Source organism: Bufo bufo, chromosome 3, assembly GCF_905171765.1.
Source record: "Bufo bufo chromosome 3, aBufBuf1.1, whole genome shotgun sequence".
In the NCBI taxonomy this organism is placed as follows: Eukaryota; Metazoa; Chordata; class Amphibia; order Anura; family Bufonidae; genus Bufo; species Bufo bufo.
In genome coordinates, this window is record NC_053391.1 from 146164849 (window position 1) to 146185843 (window position 20995).

The window sequence follows — 20995 nt, forward strand, 5'->3', positions numbered from 1 at the left end:
GGGTTTTTGAGATTATGAAAAGGTCTTCTGATTTTGACCAAAAACAAAGCTGTTCTGTCTATTGCCTGATCTTGCAACTCAGACCAGAGAGCTGCCATTTCTGACATAAAGAAGACATTTTTTTTATAATCTCCATTACCCTATGAAGTGCTTTAGATGACACATGAGAGCTTGCCACAGAAGACCTGGTTTAGCCTGGGCATAGAAGACATCACTGACACCTGCCATAGAAGCCCCCAGAAGAGGTTGCTGCAGAAGCCCTCATCACTGTATGTGACAGAAGCACCCAAGACTACAAGATGCCCATCAGACACAGTCCCCCAAAGGGGCACAGGTGAATCCCCTGGAGGACCCCTGAGCCAGCAGTGGCCCCACCGGTGCCCACGTAAAAATAGCACATTGTAAGGTACACTTGCTCCACTATATACAAATAGGCAGCGTCCAGCAGCTCAGCCAGCCTATGTGCCCATATAATAAATCTCTTAGTCTATTTAATAATCTACTCAATGTATTATTACATTAGCTTGCTGAGATCTAGGTGTATTAGCAGCCTGGCAAGGGCCCCGGGTCCATGTAGCAGGCTACTGTGAGGACCCTTAGGGTAGAAACAGTCCAAGGTAAAGGACTGGTAGCAGATTAATACCAAAAATAAGTGTTGCTGTCTCTTCTCCTTTCGTTCTTTTCTCTTATTTTGGGAAAAAGACCTCCCAGCAAGCCCTGCCAGCTGCAGATTTTGAAGACCTCCTGGGATTTATAGTTTGTATCCTTATTAAGAGTGAACAGGGATCAGCCACAGCTCAGCCATAATGCAGCCACAACAGTGCATGTAGTGTAGCATGTGTACAGTGCTATGCGCCGTTCATGTTGGGAGGGAGGGGGTACCTGGGGGTTTATTCCTGTCTCAAGAGTTTACAAATGAGTTGTTAATAGTTGTGTGGTTCTGCAGATAAAACTGACCATGGTGAGAAAGAGCCAACACTGAACTCATTCTCTTGCTTCAGGTCTTCAGACACAGATCCACAGCACTTTCCTGCAGCCACCACTAGAGGGGACACAGTGGAAAGGGATTTTTACCGTTTCCATTGAGTTGATGCACTAAGCTACCTCGAGTGGTGGCTCCAGACAGTTTTATAATACACTGGCGCACATCCACTGAGGCCAGTGCACCTAGATTTTGGCATAAATTCCACCAAAAAGTGGAGCAATTTGGTGTATCCAGGTTTACAGAAAGTTACCACTTCTAGTCGGAAAAACGGATCTAGCGTATTGGAGAAGGTCTGTGAATTAGGCGAAAATGGGGTGTGGCCTAAGATGCAACATTTTGCACCAAAACAGCACCAGAAATCTGGCATAAAAAATTGGTGGTATAGGGCTACACAGAAGTGTCTATCCCTGCGCCGCATTGATTATCCAGCCTGAGCCGTTGTATAAAGTTGGTAATGTGGGGTGTGATTGAATGGATAGGGGTGATAACCATGATAATAGTAGATGCATTCCCCACTGAGGACGCCGCGCTGCGGCGAAACATGTCGGGGGAGCTGCGTTGTGTTTTTTAAATAATATACTTCTTCTAGTTGGAGTGATCAGTGGAGTGCACTGCAGGCACTCCGATTCTATGATCAAGGCAGGGAGAGATATGTAGGAATAAGAGTCTCAGCTTAAGGCCTCTTGCACACGACCGTATGCCCATCCAGGTCACGAAGGGCATACGGTCGTGTGCAAGAGAAGCAGGCAATGTGGACGCATAGATTTGAATATGTAAAAGCTCTTTTGACCTGCACTAACGATTTAATGATACTGTGTATATGCTCTACCTTTGAGAGGGAGATCAGCAACAAAGTAACAAGCTGACCTCCATTAAAAATAGAGGCAACAGGAGATATTCTATTAGGGTGTATGAGGATAATACCCCTATAGATTATTACTACAAAACCTGCATACACACAATAAGAAATAATATAGGATAAAAAAAAATATAGAAAACTAAAAACAATAAAAACCATACTATATACAACTGGAAGACTATAGATTTTTAATTATAATTGGGCAACATATATTAAAACGAATAATAAAGGTTACATTTTAATTAGGCCATAAAACAGGAATATGATAGCCTTTGGCTCTTGAACTTTGTAACATTAATTTATCCTGGGCCATTTAGGGTCCTTTTGCTATTTTGATGTCTAATCATTGCGCAAGAAGCCAGGGCCAGGCAAGATGGCATTGGTAATGTCTGGCCCTGTCAATCAAAGTTCAGAGGAAGTAGCTAGGAGACTGAAAGAGGGGATCTTTTGTGAACCAAGGGCAGAGCGAATGTCCTGGCTGCAGAGAACAGCTACAATGCATATTTAAAAAAAAAATTGCCAAAATGGAGGGAATAGAATTTTTTTATATATAGAGGGTAGGATTCAGATGAGCAAAGCCTTGGTTTATTACAGTTGCTGAAAGTAGAAGTTATTTTTACCAAGAGGCAAATAATTCAAAAACGGATTAAATCTTGTAAAAATGGAAACACCATTGATATAAAACCTCTCACCTCTATGGACAATGTCATTCTTGTGACACCAGTGAATTGCCTTGATGAGCTGATAAATGTAGTTCTTGACTTTTTCCGGAGGAACTCCATTTGGCATCTCTTCCAATAATTCAAGCATGTTCTAAATAAGGAAAAGTACAACAGGGTTCAGTGTTAATCTTATTACAATTTAACACGGCTCATTTCAGCTTCTTAAACCCACTCACAGCCTGGTTTATTTCCCAGCCAAAAGAAAGATGCCAGTGCATTCATGCAAGCACAGCTATGGGTCACACGCCAGTTTCGTACAATACAGCAAAGCACAAAATGTTGATTAAATGTCCAAATTAGATGATACAGAGATTTTGTTCTGGGAAGAATGAAGAGAATTAAATACTATGTACTGCATATTCTGCCAATCTCTAAGATGTCACCATCATAATGGCTACCCCCAAACCACCCAGAGCTCCTCACAGTTCTGTTCATCAAGTCACCATGGATGTTTTCGGTTACTACACCTGATGGCTAACTTTGCAAAAAATACCTCTTTATACCCCATACAAGTCATATGCAAAGTGACCTTCAGAAATCAAGGGGCCTCATGGTCCAAGTCAATCTTGCAGCGCCCCCATCCAAACTCTTCAGTCTTGATTGTCGTGTCTCTGCTTGTTTAAGTGATGCGCCAGAGATCCTGTGCATGTTCTGGCGTCTTGTTGGTTTTCAGCGTCTGCGCAGTGAGCCCTGCTGCCATATACTTGGCTTTAGAGACTTACTGCGCATGTGACAAATCTCAAGAGTGAATCACTGAGATTTTGTGCCCGTGCAGAGAGCCTCTGAAACATGGCAGCTGGGCTTCCTGTGCAGATACTGAAAACACCAGATGATGCTGCATGTGTGGAATCTTTTTTAAACAAGCTGAGAGACATCCATCAAGATTGAAGAGGTAGGATGGGGATGAATCAAGCTGGACTTGGAGAATGACAAGCATCTGTCAGCAGGTTTGTACCTATGACACTGGCTGACCTGTTGCATGTGCACTTGGCAGCTGAAGGCATCTGTGTTGGTCTCATGAGCCTCTAGGAGCAACGGGGGCGTTGCCATTACACCTAGATGCTCTGCTTTCTCTGCAACTGCCGCACCCTCTCCACTTTGATTGACAGGGCCAGGCAGTGAAAATGTCATCACGCCTGCCTGGGCCTGTCAATCAAAGTGCAGAGGGCCGGGCGCCACTGCTCCTGGAGACTCATTTGCATATAATAAAACAGTATTATTCTCAACCAATAGTGACTCCACAAACATCAAGTGAAATACAAAAATAGCTTACGCGTTTTAGGCTACTTTCCCCATTTCTAAAACCAATATTTTACACTTCAAAGGAATAAAGATCCTGTTTTATGGAACTGTTGCAGTGCTGGATTATTCCACTATGATGTTTTTCGAGTGCCAGGTCCTTCCGTGGTATTCTCAGCTCGAGGGAAACAGACAGGCCACGAGTCTGCTGGAGCTGGTGTTAGGTGCTAATGTACTGAAGTACAACCAATCGTGAGGTGAAGGCATTATGATACACTGGCTGGTGAGGCTCCAGTAGAACAACATTGTGAAACTTTGGTCTAGGCTGGTTAAGTATTGTTTTAGATGGTGGGTGCCTTAGTATACATGTACCCCAAAGAGTTATTACACATTTTCTTTCCATTATTATAGCATTGTTTAAAGGAGTTTTCTGGGATTTACATATCGATGGCCTATCCTCAGGATAGGTCATCAATATCAGATTGGCGGGGTCCAACTCCAAGGACTCCAGTGATCGCTTAGGCCTCTTCCTAGGCCATGTGACATCACATTCATTGGTGACAAGGCCTAGGCACAACTCAGCCTCATTAAAGTGAATGGGCCTGAGCTCCGATACCAAGCACAGCTGGTAATGGATGGCGCTGTGCTTGTAAGCTGCAAGAGCGTCGGGGCTTCTTCAAACAGCTGAGCTCATGGTAAAGTTACCACAATTGTTTTGTAACATAAACTGAATAAAATTCTATTATTTATACAGGCATTAAAAGACACATATGAGAGCAAATATGGAGCCACAGAAATTCTGCATTAAAAAGATAATCTATACGCAATGACTAATAAAAATAAATACATACAAAATTGTGTTAACTATTTCAGGTGCTTTCTGGCCTAGCTTGAATTTTATGATGTATTCACTTTCCCTCTCTGAATTTCCAGGACTCTCACAGAAGCGACATGACATATGTCATGTTTTTCAACCTCATAAATACATATTAATGAATTATAATATATGAAATATATAATAAATGAATAATAATATTAAAGATGACCTGTCACCTCTTCTGGCATGTCTAGCATAAAAAGAGTCTGTATGGCACTCCCCATAAATCCAAATTTGTCACTTAAAGGGTTTCTGTCACCTGAAAAATGGGTATTAAGCTGGCGGACATTAGCGATGAGCTAATGTCAGCTGAACATAACTATATTAGTGCCATCTCACTGCCTAAAGCCTTTATTGAGAAAAACAAACTTTTATAATAAGCTAATTAGCCTCTAGGAGTAGGGGGGGGGGGCTCCTAGAGGCTCCGTTTGCCCACCTCTTTTCACGCCCTTCTTCTCTTGATTGACAGGGCAGGGCAGCGCTGCTCTCCTCCAGCCGGCCATGTCTGCAGTGTAAATCTCGCGCCGTTCAAAGAGCGCACCCCGACGCACGTTTTTCGCTCCGCTTCTTCAAGGCCCTTGAAGAAGCGGAGCGAAACGTGCGTCGGGGTGCGCTCTTTGCCGGTCCAGAGTCTGATCCTCTTGTGATCCCACTTTATTTTAGGTAATATGCTGCTGTTTCATTACTTTCAGTATTACTACTAATGTTGTTTTCATTACTGCCTATGGGCTTTTTTCTTGGAGGTGTCATTTGGCCCTCATAGTTGCTCATATTAGTGCAGTTTCAGATATCTTACAGGGATTCTTTACATCTCAGTGGGGATTGTTTCAATATTGCCTGCTTTATGCGGCATCTATGTTCCTTGTTGGAGTCTCCCCTGTACTAGGATCAGGCATATTTCTTGTCCGGCAAATGAGCTGCTTCTCGCAGCGCTAGTCTGCATTGCTGCTGCTAATATTAAATTTATTTCATGTTTTTTGTAATGTCTATTACTCAATAAAATTTGCGTTTATTTTATATGTGTGTCCCTTTGTTCATTTGGTGTAGTGTATGTAGAAAATGTTTCAGATCTTTGACTTCAGCTCATGCAAAATGGGAGCAAAACCAAAAGTGTTGCGTTCATATTTTTGGTCAGTGTGGTAACATCCAGTTGGACCTTTACTGCAGAATGCTGGCAATCATTCATAAACTTCAAGTAGGAATAATAAGCATGGAGTCATAAGAAAAGATTCTCCAGAATTGTTATTACATGGAGATAGCAAGTAGTTACTAAAACAGACATGTCAGGAGAAGGGACAGGTCCTCTTTAAAGGTCATTTCCCATGATTCAATATTTCAATTCACACAAAAGATACTCCTGGGTTTACATATTCTTGTTACATACTTGTTATAGCGCCCCCTGAGAGGCTTTTGATTCCCTCTCAGAACAGCCTACTAATGTATTCAATGCCGGTGGTCACACATGCTCAGTAGCTCAGTCTCATCCTTAGGCCATCCAATAAAAATCAGCGCACAAGTAAGAGCTTCTTCTCACCAGCACGGAACATGTTGAAATATGAAAAATCTCTATGTTTTGCGTGATTTGACTGAATATTCAATCACAGGAAAACTTTTTTTTGATAATTAGATAATTACATGTGTTTAAGTCCTGTACAAATCTAAAAAATCTACCGTATATACAAAGCTAAAAAAAAGTGATAATAACAGACATGAAAGGCTTTAGGTAAGGGTAAACTTGTGTTTTCATACTTGATTCCATAAATGGTAGACAAAAAACTAAAAAGATTTTATGGGGATTTTATGTTCACAATAAAATTCTATTTTCTGACTTGCATGCAGCGTCTCCTGATTGCAATATGTAGCCTCTATTCAGAACACTGCGTAAAGGTTTGAAGGCTATGGGGTTTCACAGTATCTAGGGCACAAGTCATGTTGATTAGTGTGCAGGAAATAAAACGAGAAGCTGCAGAGCACGGAGATCCAACCAATGCGTCTTCATCTCCTGAAGCAGAACATTGCCATATGCCATACTAATAGACACAGTGAGTGGCTGGAAAATGCATGCGGTATAATAAAACTGTTACCGCTTACTGATTAGGCTATGTTCTCCTCATACTTGTGATGTCCGTTTAGCGTGTGCGCCGGAAATACACCCGTCATACATACCAAACATGTCCATAGGATTACAAAACCACAGGCAAATAACCATTCAAAACACAAAACGCAAAGACACATAGCATTAAAGAAGTTTCCCCGTCTTATAAAATAAAGGCATATGGCTAGGAGGCTGGACCCTCACCAGTCCTGAGAAAAAGGGTCCATTCACACATACGCAACTTCTTTGCGGTCCGCAAAACACGGACACAGGCCATGTGCGTTCCGCATTTTGCCATCTGCACATGGCCATCACTATGATAGAAATGCCTTTTCTTGTCCGTGGCTGCAGACAAGAATAGGACATGTTCTATTTTTTTGCAGGTGTAGCGGAAGTGAAGTGTGGATGCGGACAGCACACGGTGCACTGTCCGCATCTTTTGCGGCCCTATTAAAATGAATGGGTCTGCACCTGTTTCGCAAAATTGCGGAACGGATGTGGGCCAATTTTGCGAACGTGTGAATGGACCCTAAAGAGGACACATAGATGGAGAAAAACAGCACCGCACAAGAATGGCCCAACCAACCGTTGTACCGGGAACCACAGCACGCCCTCTTTGCAGTGAGTCAGGCTTGCACGACCATATGGGGTGGCCAGAAGTCTACTATTCAGGGAAAACTGTGCTGTGGCCCCTTCATTTTCAAGATTGCTTGGGTCCAAAATCTTCTTTGTAGAATCCAGCACATGCCATAGGAGGGTTAAAACTGAAATATATTTCAAGAGCACCTGTCAGCAGGATCAAACCTAACTGCAAGCCTAAAGTAGGCAAACTGCCTGACAGGGTCGATCTTGCTGATTAAAACCACACCTGTGTTGTGAAAATTGGTTTTGGTGTTCCCCAAAAATATTTTTACCTTTTACTCAGTGCACCGAGTGGTAGGAGATAGATGCTCAGCGCATCTCAGCTCCTCAGCGTTCCAGTGCTGGCTGAACCCCTTGGTCTACAGAAACCCCCTTTTGCATAAAGAATAAAGGTCTTTTTCATCAACCCTAGTGGTTTACCCTATGCATTTAAAACCACTTGTTTGGTGAAAATCATTTTCGGGTCTCAATACACAAGAGGCATCATCTTTATAACCATATTACATCCTGTTCATGTGCATCATATAGTTAGAGCAACCGTAAAGCGGCACAGCAGTATAGGAAATACATACATACATCAGATGTACCGTAATATCAACATTATGGGATCTCACTTCGGTTGTCAATATATATACATCAAGTCCATTCTATAGATCAGTCCTTTTGGAGACCTAGGGAGAGATTTATCAAACTGGTGTAAAGAAGAACTGGCTTAGTTGCCCATAGCAACCAATCAGATGCCACTTTTTAATTTCCAAAGGAGCTCGGAAAAATGAAAGGCGGAATCTGATTGGCTGCTATGAGCAACTAAGCAAGTTCTACTTTACACCAGTTTGATAAATCTCCCCCCTAGTGTCCAAATACAGGATCCAGTAAGCGTCCCTGTTGTTGTGGGCCAATCACTGCGCCTCTCAGCCAGTGTTCTCTCTAAGCTGCGCGGGTGAGCAGCCGCGCAGCAATTATTGTGCCCCCGCTCACAAGTTTAATAAGTCCGCTCAGTGCCCTCTCACCCTGCTTGCAAAATGCTCACACTTGCCGCCCCACACTATTGATGAGTTCTTCAAAACTTACTCCTTCTGTGTGCCTGGTAAACGGGGCGCCGCGCTACTGCTGCTTCCTCCTTCTTTTTTCTGACCGAAGAGGAGGACTGAGCAGCAGTGCACAGGGGGAGGTAACGTGGAGGCGGCGTTGACAGCAGCGCCATCTTAGAAGCTAGGCTCCGTCCTGAGAGCTGCCTGCTGCGCCTGCTACATAGTATGTTGGGGAGTCTGGGGACAGACCTGGAGGGCATGCTGCTGCAGAACACAAGGGGTTAAACCCCTGGCAGGAGCACACCATCCCAGTGATAGTCTATCACTGGGATGGTGTGTTCCTGCCAGTGGTTTAATCACTTGTGTTCTGCAGCAGCATGCCCTCCATCTATATACAGCCTATACCTATGTACAGCCTATACCTATATACAGTCTACACCTACAGTATAGTTTACACCTATGTACAGCCTATACCTATATACAGCCTACAACTATATACTGCCTATACCTATATACAGCCTATACCTATATACAGCCTAGACCTATATAGTCTACACCTATGTACAGTCTACACCGTGTAGACTGTGTATAGGTGTAGCCTGTATATAGGTATAGACTGTATGTAGGTGTAGACTGTATATAGATATAGGCTGTATATAGGTATGGGCAGTATATAGTTGTAGACTGTATATAGGTATAGGCTGTATATAGGTAAATATATCTATCTCATATCTATCTATCTATCTATCTATCTATCTATCTATCTATCTATCTATCTATCCCACAGGGGTTATATTGTCCGGCATGGTGTAACCTCCATACATTTGCTGTACAGTATACATTATAATCCATACACCATGCCATTCAATATACAGTATAACACCTACACTGTGGGCTTATGTTATATATTGTACGGCATGGTGCAGGAATTATAATGTATATTGTACAGCATGGTGTATGGATTATACTGTTTATTATACTGTATGGTGCATGGATTATAATGTATATTGTACGGCATGGTGTATGGATTATAATGTATACTGTACTACATGGTGTATGGATTATACTGTTTATTTTACTGTATGGTGTATGGATTATAATGTATATTGTACGGCATGGTGCAGGAATTATAATGTATATTGTACTACATGGTATATGGATTATACTGTTTATTTTACTGTATGGTGTATGGATTATAATGTTTATTGTACGGCATGGTGTATGGATTATAATGTATACTGTACGGCATGGTGTATGGATTATACTGTATATTTTACTGTATGGTGTATGGATTATAATTTATATTGTACAGCATGGTGAAGAGGTTATAATGTATTCTGTACAGCATGCTGTAGGGATTATACTGTATTGTACGGGTAGGTGCAGGGGTTACACTGTATGCTCTTTAATGTGACAATTATCTTAGGTTCTCCTATCGGCCACCTTTGATGGCGCTGTGCCCACTCAGCAGCTGCCAAGGCTTAGAGGGAACACTGCTCCCAGCCTATTAACCATTTCAATGGCAATGACCTGTAAGGTCTCCGTTTGCACTGTTGTTCAGACAGAAATGTCTGGATGCTCCTGACAAATTTCTAGATTCCAGTTTAGCTATAAACCAAGATGTGTTCCCCAATACTTCTTCTCAATGTTCTAGTAGTACATCCCACATACTGTAAGAAAATGGTATTCATGTGGAGCTACAATTAAGAAAACCTTTAACTTGGTATTTCCACTGACTTTCGTCTCCGCTCAAAAATCACATTCTGAGTGGACACCGAACGGACCCCATTATAGTCTATGGGGTCTTTAGGCTCCATTACGCTCAGTTAGGTCTCAGTTATCTGCAGAATCCGTCCTTTCCGTTCTCCTGCTCCTCAACGGAGCCGGAGAACGAAAAGGAGAAACGGTGATGTGAAAGGAGCCCTACCAGACACATACTGTACCTACTTGGTCAGACTGCATTGCCGGTTGGATCTTTCAGCCATGTTCTAAAATGTAACAAACAGCCTCATCTCTGTAAGGCAGGTAGGTACATGCGATGTTGGTATAAAACTTATGCCTCTTGTGTACTGACAAAAAAACAAACGAGTGGTTGAAACGGGCAAGTGGTTATTTCACATACATGGCTTAAATAAAGTTCAGTTTGGATCCACAAGCAAGATTTTGGATCTTTCCTACTGGTTGCTGACATGGCACCTGTGTCTCTTTCCATATCTTGGGCAAGGTGGATTTTCTTGAGAAACCATGGCAGAGTATGTGCAACAAGACCTATACAGGTACAGTAATATTACTAGCGCTAATGGGACCCAATAAAATGGTTAAAGATGCATTAAAGGTTCATAGAGACATATAAGAAGTTTTGATCGGTGGGGGTCTGAGAGCTGAGATCCCCACTGATCGTTAGAACAAGGAAAGTGAAGTGCTTGCCTATCACGCTCTCTCTCCTCGCTGTAGGAGATGGGCTCAATAGAAGTCTATGGGCCATCTTTATTCCATCCTCTGCAGCGAGGAGAGGGAGCGTGATATGCAAGCACTCTAGTGATCAGTGGAGGTCTCAGCGCTCAGACCCCCACCGATCAAGACTTTTGATGTGTCTCTATGACCTATCAAAAGGTTTCTGAAAACTTAGTGACTCTTTAAATTAGACTGGCATGCCTTTCTCCTAAGCTGATCCAGAAAGCGTCATGGTTGTATATTTTCTGACCGTTCAGTTTCAGTGTCAGGTGGAAATGAAATCCTTATAACATTTCATTCTCCCCGAACCAAGTTATTTCAAACTATCGTGTGACACAATTCAGTGACCAATCCGTTATGTGGAACATGCGCCTGCGCTGCCCTCTGAATTTCATACAGATGTGCTTACATGAACTGGCTAATTTGGACCAAGTCCTTGGAAAAGCTTTAAATTGTTGGAAGATTTGGCATGTGATTATTGTTTTTTATGTGTACATATAACACTTTTCTGGCAAAAGTAAAGCATTACTTAATAATAAGTAAGGGATTATTGTAGGTAGCTTTCTGCCAAATAGAAATATTAAATATGTGACAATGCTGCTGCTGGGTCTCATGGCAAGAGCCAGGAAACATGACTACTACCTACAGCACAGATTATTCCCGTAGTGGTAGTTCTTCTCAACACTGTCCTTGGTGCAGTGGGTGGTCTGGAGGAGTTATTGAATAAATCAGATGGATAATATACAGACTTGACACCAGTCACAATTTTTGCAGAAGGGCAGGGTTCCTGGGCATTTGGGGGCGTTCCCACAATTTAATATTCAAATGCATAAAATAAGTATGACTCTGTACAGTAGTGGCTGATACAAGATAAAGCTCCTGGACCGTAATTCAGAATCTGTAACCGAGCCCAACTTACAATGTACTATTTTATATTACTGGTGTCACTGGGCCCCTCAGTAACCAAGGCCTGCGTGCAACTGCTCGATGTGCACCCCTTCAAGCTTTGACCCTGAATATTGATTCGTTTCTGGGGTATGCATAGAGAAAGAGAGTCCCATAAAAAAAGGTCTGCTTTTCATTGATGTATTCATGTCAAGTTCTCCGTTAGAGTTCATTAAAACATGTAATGGCACAACTTATGGAGAACGACCCTTTTTCCTCCATAGATGTTGAGGTTGCAACCTTCGGTCTATGCAATGGTAGTCAGCATTGCCAGCTATCTATGTTATACCGCTATATGCCGCCCAGCTGTATTAGTAAGAAAGCTGGCACTGAAATGTTTCCATTCAAGGGTAACTGTGCCATGAGGTGCCAGCCTACTAAACATGCTCACAGGCATATTACTAACATAGAGATCCCCTTTCTCCCACTCTAGAAATCTTATGATGACTTCAGTCTTGTTTACCCAAAACAGTGGTATTTTACCATCTGGCACTATTACTGTGGAAATCAGAAAAATCTGATTACCCGGTAGTAGTCCAGAAAATGACATTGTTTAAAGCAAATTTTTATGCTAAACAGGTTTTCAAAGGGTAACTGTCATGTTTTCATCAACAAATCTATTTTAGCATATGTTACCGCTGCAGCAGCATTATGCATAAAGCAATTTTTAGTTTCTTCACATACCACAGTTTTCCTTGAGTTTTCCCCTTAGTTGTGGCTGTTTAAACATTTTCAATGAGGTCCTTCTCAAGATGGCTCCTTTGCCAGTTCTCTGAGGCCAAAACTGCTTTCCTTCACTTCACATACACACTTGCTGTAGCCAGCAGCTCCCTGCCAGCCAATCAGATTGGATTACTGAGAGACACGCCTCCTCACTCTAAAGCCTAATGCAGGCATGCAGTGTGAAGGACCGCCCCTCTGTCTATTTGTTTTCTTAGCCAGAGAAAGGCATGCCATAGCAACTGTCTGTTAAAGGAGCAGTGGAAAGGGATAGAGGACATTAATGAAAGCTGTTATTACAAGGTAATTACAGATCTTTTTATAAACATTGACAGACTAACTCAGGTATACATGCCTAGCTCTAATAAACTAGCAAATAAAAAAAAATATGACAGTTACCCTTTAAGAATTTTTGGTGCTGCTATTTGTAATTTCCCATGTCACTATGTTTTAAAAAGTCTTAAAATTCAGTAGTTTTCACACTGGTTACTAAGGCCACCCATACACTTAAGATATCTGACATCTCTCCTCCAACATCAGCCATTGGAGGGAGTTGGGGGTTATTGGGTTTGTTGTTCAAATACTTTTATTATCAAGCGCCAAAAAGAAAGCACATTACATTTAAGGATAGCCCGAACATGAATCAGGACCAAATAGAGTATCATCATACAGGCAAATGGTCACAATAAGAGTATGCAAACACCATGAGAACATGAATATGAGCAAAGAAATAACATATGATCCCAGCATCAGAGTACAAGTATCTTACAGACTCAGTTGTGGGAAGGGTTATTGGGTTTGGGCAATACACATTTAATGTGTATGGCCAGCTTTAACCACATAATTGACTGACAATTCCTGTTCTATAGAGATCACTGTCCAGCACTCATCTCATTATCACAGGTAAGAAATTTCAGGATGAACCTAAAATGTACTCTAACCTTTACAGATGAACTTAATGTGACCTTCTCTAAACTTCTGAATGCACATCTCCAACTGTCCAGTGTTTCAGTACTTTTTGCACAACTTGCTGTTCTCTAATAAGGAGCTTAATGGCAAAATTCACAACAGGTGTTTGATTCATGAATCGCCCATTAAATTTCCTGGTTCAATTAGAATTGGTATTCAAACAGTCCTCCTAATCATGCTGTTCACATTTTGACCTCATGAGACCAGGATGACACCTAACAATTGATCAACAGTACCTCGCCATTGCGAGGCTTCAAGCAGGATGTTCTGAGATGTAAATGGCCACTGAGCTTAGAGTGTCACAGATTCATCAGCAGGTTGCAACAGAGATACAGAGACACTGGAAAAGTCACAGAAAGACATAGAAGTGGACATCCTTTGGCCACATCCTACACTAATGACTCATTGTGAACAATGCCCTGCGGAACCGGATGATGAATGCGACAGAAATCCAGGAATATTTAAGGAAAGTGAGAGGCACCCAAGTGTCACATCAGACTATTCGAAACCATTTACATCAGCGTGGTCTGTATGCTAGACAACCTATAAGGGTACTGACCACAAGCGTCATCATCTTGTATGAGCTGTTCACTGAGCTTGTATACGCTAAACGAGGAACCAGTGAGCCTCAGTGCTGTTCACTGATGAAAGTTGATTCACACTGAGCAGAAATGATGGCCGCCAACAAGGTTGGAGACATCAAGGAGAGCTCTATGCATCAGCTACCTTTGTCACCAGACGAGCCTTTGGTGGTGGTGTTATAGTGTAGACTATAGGTGTGTCTAGTCAATACAGAACTGCCCTGCACTTTGTGAATGGTACAGTGGCACGCCCATAATACTTGAAAACAATATTAATCTAGGCATTGTGCCTCTGCATGAACAACACAGGCCTAATTTCATCTTCATTGATGACAATGCGCCAGCTCATCGAAGTCGCATGATTAGAGAACGGCTGCTGGAGACTGGGGTACCTCAAATGGAGTGGCCTGCACTTTCTCCAGACCTGAATCCCATTGAAAACCTATGGGATCAGCTGAGTCACTGTGTACCGGCTCGTAACTCTGTACCCCAGAACCTCAATGATCTGAGGGCCGCCCTTCAAGAAGAATTGGATGCCATGCCTCAGTAGACAAAAAGTCGACTTGTGAACAGCATGAGATGTCGTACAGAAAGAAATCACAAAATCCACCACTTACATTAGATGTTGGTCACAGTTTATATACTCCCCATTCCTGCACAATGACCTCTGCACAGATCATAAAGTAAACTCTCCCATAGAAATCTCCCATGTACATAAATTGTCCATTGTGCCTATATCTCTAAATTCTGTTAACAGCAGCTCAGGCAAGATAGCTGCCCTTACAGCAAACCGCCGTGTGTAGCAGTTTCTGTCCAATTCTCGCCATTTTTGCTGGATGGTGGCCAGATCTTCACTGAATCCCATTATAGTTAATGGGGCCGGCAGTGCCGGATACGGAGATGCCGGACCAGCCTGACAGATTTGCTGTTGCAGATATGAAACTATCCTAAAAAGGAGGGCACCAGGTAACTTTACCAAGCCTTTTCAAGATAATTTTACATTTTAATTTCAGACTAACAGAATGACCCGGCTTCGCACGGGTGTATTTTATCTATTTAATTTAATGTTTGTGTGTGTCGTTAAAAGATATTGACAGTATCCCCCAAAACAGTGACCTCTACAGCACCCCGCCCCTTTAACAGTGAACTCCACAGCCCCCCACCCCTTAACACTGACCTCCTCAGGGGCCCGCACCCTTAGGCTACTTTCACACTTGCGTTTTGGGCGGATCCGTCATGGATCTGCAAAAACTGATCCGTTACAATAATACAACCACATGCATCCGTTATGAACGGATCCGTTTGTATTATCTGTAACATAGCCAAGACGGATCCGTCATGAGATTGTGTCTGAGAAAACGGATCCGTCTCCATTCACTTACATTGTGTGCCAGGACGGTTTGGCTCGTTTTTCTCAAGGGACAGCAAAACGCTGCAGGCAGTGTTTTGGTGTCCGCCTCCAGAGCGGAATGGAGATTGATCGGAGGCAAACTGATGCATTCTGAGCGGATCCTTTTCTATTCAGAATGCATTAGAGCAAAACTGATCCGTTTTGGACCGCTTGTGAGAGCCCATGACGGATCTCACAAACGGAAAGCCAAAATGCAAGTGTGAAAGTAGCCTAAACAGTGACCTCCACAGTACCCCGCTGCCTTAACAGTGACCTCCACAGTACCCCACTGCCTTAACAGTGACCTCCACAGCAGTTGCCCCTTTAATAGTGGCCCCTGCCCCCTTAACAGTGACCTCCACATTGTCCGCCCCTTTAACAGTGACCTCCACAGCGGCCTGCCCCCTTAACAGTAACATCCACAGTGCCCGCCCCTTTAACAGTGACCTCCACAGCGCCCTGCCCCTTTAATGCTAGGGCTACATGACGACGTGTCGCGCAACATTTTGTCTCAACAGTTTTTATAATGATAGGCTATGGTGTCGCACTGCAACATGTGACATGCTGTGACTGCGACACGACAGTTGCATAAAATCCATCCAAGATGGATTTTTCTACGACTGTCGCAGTCGCAGCATGTCACATGTCACAGTGCAACACCATAGACTATCATTATAAAATTGTCGCACGACATTGGTGCGACATCAATGTCGCGCGACACATGTAGCAGTCTAGTTATGCTCTATGTGTCGTGCGACTTATTGTGGCGCGACAAATGTCGTCGTGTAGCCCTAGCCTAAAGCTGACCTACAGCAGTGAAGAAAAATGGCTGGGTTGTTATGGAAACCTGGAGTAAAACTGTGTGTATGTGGAGACTAAGGGCCTGCGAGCTTCTACTGGCTGATAAGGGACATGTGACCGAGTGTATGGCAGATGGGATATGAAGAGAATGACTTGCAGGCTTGTATTGGCTAATCAAATTTGAATGGATAGGTAAGCACTCAACCACCGTGGAGCAGGCACAATATTTAATATAGGGTACAGGTACAATAAAATGGAATAAAATACACTCTAAAATTACTAAAATAGAATAAAACTAAAACACACTGTAAAACTGGCTAGAAATAAGGTGCAAATTGAATTCACGTCAAAATATATTTGAATGCACACTAGCTAGTGTGAAGATCCCTTACCAACAGGTTAGGCGGGTGTTTAGCAGCAACCACTGACTCGCTATATACCAACTGAATATAGGACTATTGCTATTTGCGATTTTTTTCACGATTTTTTCGCGATTTTTCGGATGTAACGTTACATTAAAGGATACAGGTGCCGGCCATTCAACATTGATATCAGTTGAAAGGTACATTATCTGTTGTAACACGAATTCAATTTGCACCTTATTTCTAGCCAGTTTTACAGTGTGTTTTAGTTTTATTCTATTTTAGTAATTTTAGATTGTATTTTATTCCATTTTATTGTACCTATACCCTATATTAAATATTGTGCCTGCTCCACGGTGGTAGAGTGCTTACCTATCCATTCAAATTTGTTTAGTGTTTATGTATTGAATAGGGTGATTCAATTTTAGGTTCAAGCACCTATCCATAGCTATAGGGGGGTGAGCCACTCTATCGACTCTCTTTCAAAATTGTATTGGCTAATGCAGGTCTTTTTTTGGGAACATCTCAGGAACGGTACATCCTAGAGAGCTGTGACCCGGTCTAAAACCTTCCCGGACACCTGATGTATCTGTGTGCCAAATTTGGTGAAGATCAGTCCAGTCGTTTGGTTGCACATAAAGAACAGACAGACAGACAGACAGAAACTCATTGTGTACCGGCATGTTACCTCCACAGTATTCTTTCCCAGATAGTAAGTGATGTGTGTACCAAGTTTAGTAGAAATTGATCGATGAGTTTTTGAGTTACAGAGCAATATGTGTGTAGCAAAACCAGTTGGAGCATACAAACTCCATGCAGCTGCTGTGTAGTCGCGTATGACCCCCACAAGATTTCTTTCCAGGTAGCAAGGGACGTGTATACCAAGTTTCGTTAAAATCGATGGTTGCGTTTTTGAGTGATCGCGGAACATACATACATATATACATACATACACATATATATACGTCCTTCTTTATATATATAGAAGATAGAATGGTCTCTAATTAGTTATACCAGTAAAATCTGTTCCCTGACTGCTGATCTCTGGTATACAGATGTGTAAGTTTATAGTATAAAGATGATTATTCTAAAGAGAGACAACATATGTGCTGCATACGTTAGCAGAAATGGCAGAAATAGGGTTTTAGATTTGTCAATGGCAGTTATTCACACACGGCTAGATTCCGGGCGCAGGTGCTTGAACTGGATTTCTGGATGACATTTCTATCCCATTACCTTTTCAACATATTCAAAGACTAGGTATAATTTTCCTCTTCTTCTAAATGCTTCTTTCAGCTCAACTATATTTTCTTGCTTCAAGGTGCGAAGCATTTTAAGCTCTCGCAGCGTCGTCTCCTTGACTTCTTCATTTTCTGACAAAACATAAAAGGGAAAAGGACAAATTTAGTGGTAGGGTAACAATGCTGCTCTTTGAAATATTTTATCTCTCTTACATTTTGTGCTCTCAGCCCACTCTTCTTTCTTATGGAAGGAGAATTGAGACATCTTAATTGTACATTTTCAAACTCTGACTTCAAACGTTAAACTTTTTCCTAACAATAACTGCCAAGACACCTACACAACGATTGTACCGTAAGTCTCTTGTATGTTGGGTTGTTTGGACTGTCAGCATCAGTTACAGGGATCAATGACGGGAACTTTCAAGGAAATCAAAGAACTTCACTAAATAAAAGTTATTCTCTTGTTTGTGGTCGTGGTGGCTCAGTCGTTAGAACTGTTGCCTTGCGGAACTAGGTTCCTGGGATTGAATCCGACCAAGGTCAACAACTGCATTACGATTTTATGTTCTCGCCATCTTTGCATGAGTTTCTACCAGGTATTCCAATTTACGCCCTACTAAAAAAAATCTTCCTTCCTTCCAGTGTTTGTGCCTGAGATAGGTAATGACAGTAACTGTACACTACTGTGGAATATATTTGTACTATATAAGCAATGGGATTTAAATAAATAATATACATTTGGATATCATGTTTCAACGATATGATGAAATATATATAATAAAACTTAGACTTATATAGAACACGACAATCTCTAAAAGCCAGCCCTGTACCTCACATGGATTCTAAGGAGATCTCCCCATTCAGTGCTCCAGTTGCTCTACTAGATTTATATTAAGCTGGCAGCTCAGGAGGTGTGTCCTTTCTGCTGCAGCTCTCTCCCTATGACAGCTCAGGAGGTGTGTCCTTTCTGCTGCAGCTCTCTCCCTATGACAGCTCAGGAGGTGTGTCCTTTCTGCTGCAGCTCTCTCCCTATGACAGCTCAGGAGGTGTGTCCTTTCTGCTGCAACTCTCTCCCTATGACAGCTCAGGAGGTGTGTCCTTTCTGCTGCAGCTCTCTCCCTATGACAGCTCAGGAGGTGTGTCCTTTCTGCTGCAGCTTTCTCCCTATGACAGCTCAGGAGGTGTGTCCTTTCTGCTGCAGCTCTCTTCCTATGACAGCTCAGGAGGCAATTGAAGGATGAAACTGAGCATGTGCGTCCAACTCATTGAAGTAGACAGAGAAATAAAAAAAACAGCAGATGGCGCTATACAGATAGAATATATTGAATAACTCAGTGGCTATGCAAATTTTTTTTTTATTACATGCAATTACAAAAGTATTCAGATCCAGATGCTGGTTCGAAAAATGCAGAATAGTTTTCACGGAACAACCCATTTAAGATATTTATCTCAACTTTTCAGAGGTCTTGGATTGTATTCATATCCATATTGTTATGCACAGGTATAGACTCCTAATCTCCTAGTGTTTTGCCTATAAACGTGTCAATCTTCACTGCACTTCCAGCATTGTATTCATGAAGGTGGAAGCTCAGAACTGACAAAGCGGTAGGTCTAACCCAGATAGATCTGTGTAGCAGCACCAGTATATCATGCTGGATTTTTCACTGCAATCAATGAAAGCATGCTTAAAACATGTCATAATTGTTGAATATGACATCCAACATATGATAATAGCTAAGTGAAATACTTAAAGGCCCGTCAATGATACTTCCCGTAATCTGCATGATTGAATTAGTTAACTGAAGTGAACCCAACATCTGTGTATTGCATCATTTACCATTGCAGCAATGAGGTGGATATATATAAATAGTAGAAAGACACAAATCTGCACCTCTTATTTAGTGTAAAATGCAAAAATAACAAAAAAATAAAAAAAATATGCTAAATCTGGTTATAATCCTACTGAATGTGCAGACAGTAACACACTAAAATGTGACAAAAGGGGTTTCTGATATTTTTTATGCTAAAGACCTATCAGAATAAACAGGAATTAAAATGAAATCCTATATATCAATCTGCTCAGGCCCTCCTGCTCCATATCATACTGCTCAGATGGAACTACATGTTCAACATGACAGGTTCCCTTTGCTTTCAGGATATGACTAGTGAAAGTGAATGAATATAACAGGCTGAACTGGATAGACAGATGTCTTTTTTTCAGCCTTATAAACTATATTACTATGTTACTATGAATTATTTTGCCAGATTCAACAATATATTTGCTAGAGAATCAATTCACAATAATTGTCCTAAATTCGCCAACAGCAAATCACATATCTAGCAAAATCAATATGTCTAAACGGCTATTGAATTGTGACCCAATTGAAAAATTGTCGAAACTAGACTATTGCTGTTGGCTGATGGAAATCTGTCACTAATACAGTATCTTGGCTGACATAAAAGTACATGTCCAACCATGTAAAATAGAAAAATGTGAGTGGAAAGAGTTTTCACATCTATTTATGTATGGCCCTTCAAATATGAGCATCATATGGGGGCAAGGATAGGATCAGGGGTATCGTCCCACCTGATACCAAGATTAAAGTGGTTGTATGAGGTTGGAAAAACAAGGGTACTGTATTTGGGAAACAGTGTCACTCTTGTCCATGGGCTATATGCGGTTTTGCAGCTCAGCCCCACTATGGAATTTGGAACAAGCTCCAAGACAAGAGTCCGCCTGTGGACTAGAGTAGCAGTCATTCTGGAAGATAGCTACAGTATATTTTTTCTAACATCATACAACCTGTCGGAAGCAAAGTACTTGAAGTTGACCATTTTATATCAGATCAAAGTTACTGTATGTACAAGAAAAAAGTAAAATATTATATCCATTAAATTAACATAGTGTCACGGGGTTCCGAAGGTGCACTCGGTCCCCCATTGCCCGCAGAGCTGTTGCTTAGCTTTTGGAATGAGGTTCTGTGTTTGACCTCATTCCCAGGGCGGAATGGCTCCTTGCTCCTGGGTCTGCCTTGGGCGCCGAGCTGATCACTCGGTGCTCGACTGGTTGGTCTGTCGGTCA

The 20995-nt window shown here is 42.0% G+C and overlaps 1 protein-coding gene across 5 annotated transcripts in view; it reads right to left on the reverse strand.

Moving 5' to 3' along the window:
- CDKL5 (cyclin dependent kinase like 5) overlaps positions 1–20995 on the reverse strand; it is a 398517-nt gene that overhangs the window by 117850 nt on the left and 259672 nt on the right. For all 5 annotated transcript variants that reach the window (XM_040423700.1, XM_040423696.1, XM_040423698.1 and 2 more), the window contains exons 6-7: positions 17909–18045; positions 2537–2657 (exon numbers count right to left, since the gene is read on the reverse strand). In XM_040423700.1, coding sequence (XP_040279634.1) covers positions 2537–2657; positions 17909–18045 — 258 coding nt within the window. The remainder of the gene's footprint in view (positions 1–2536; positions 2658–17908; positions 18046–20995) is intronic.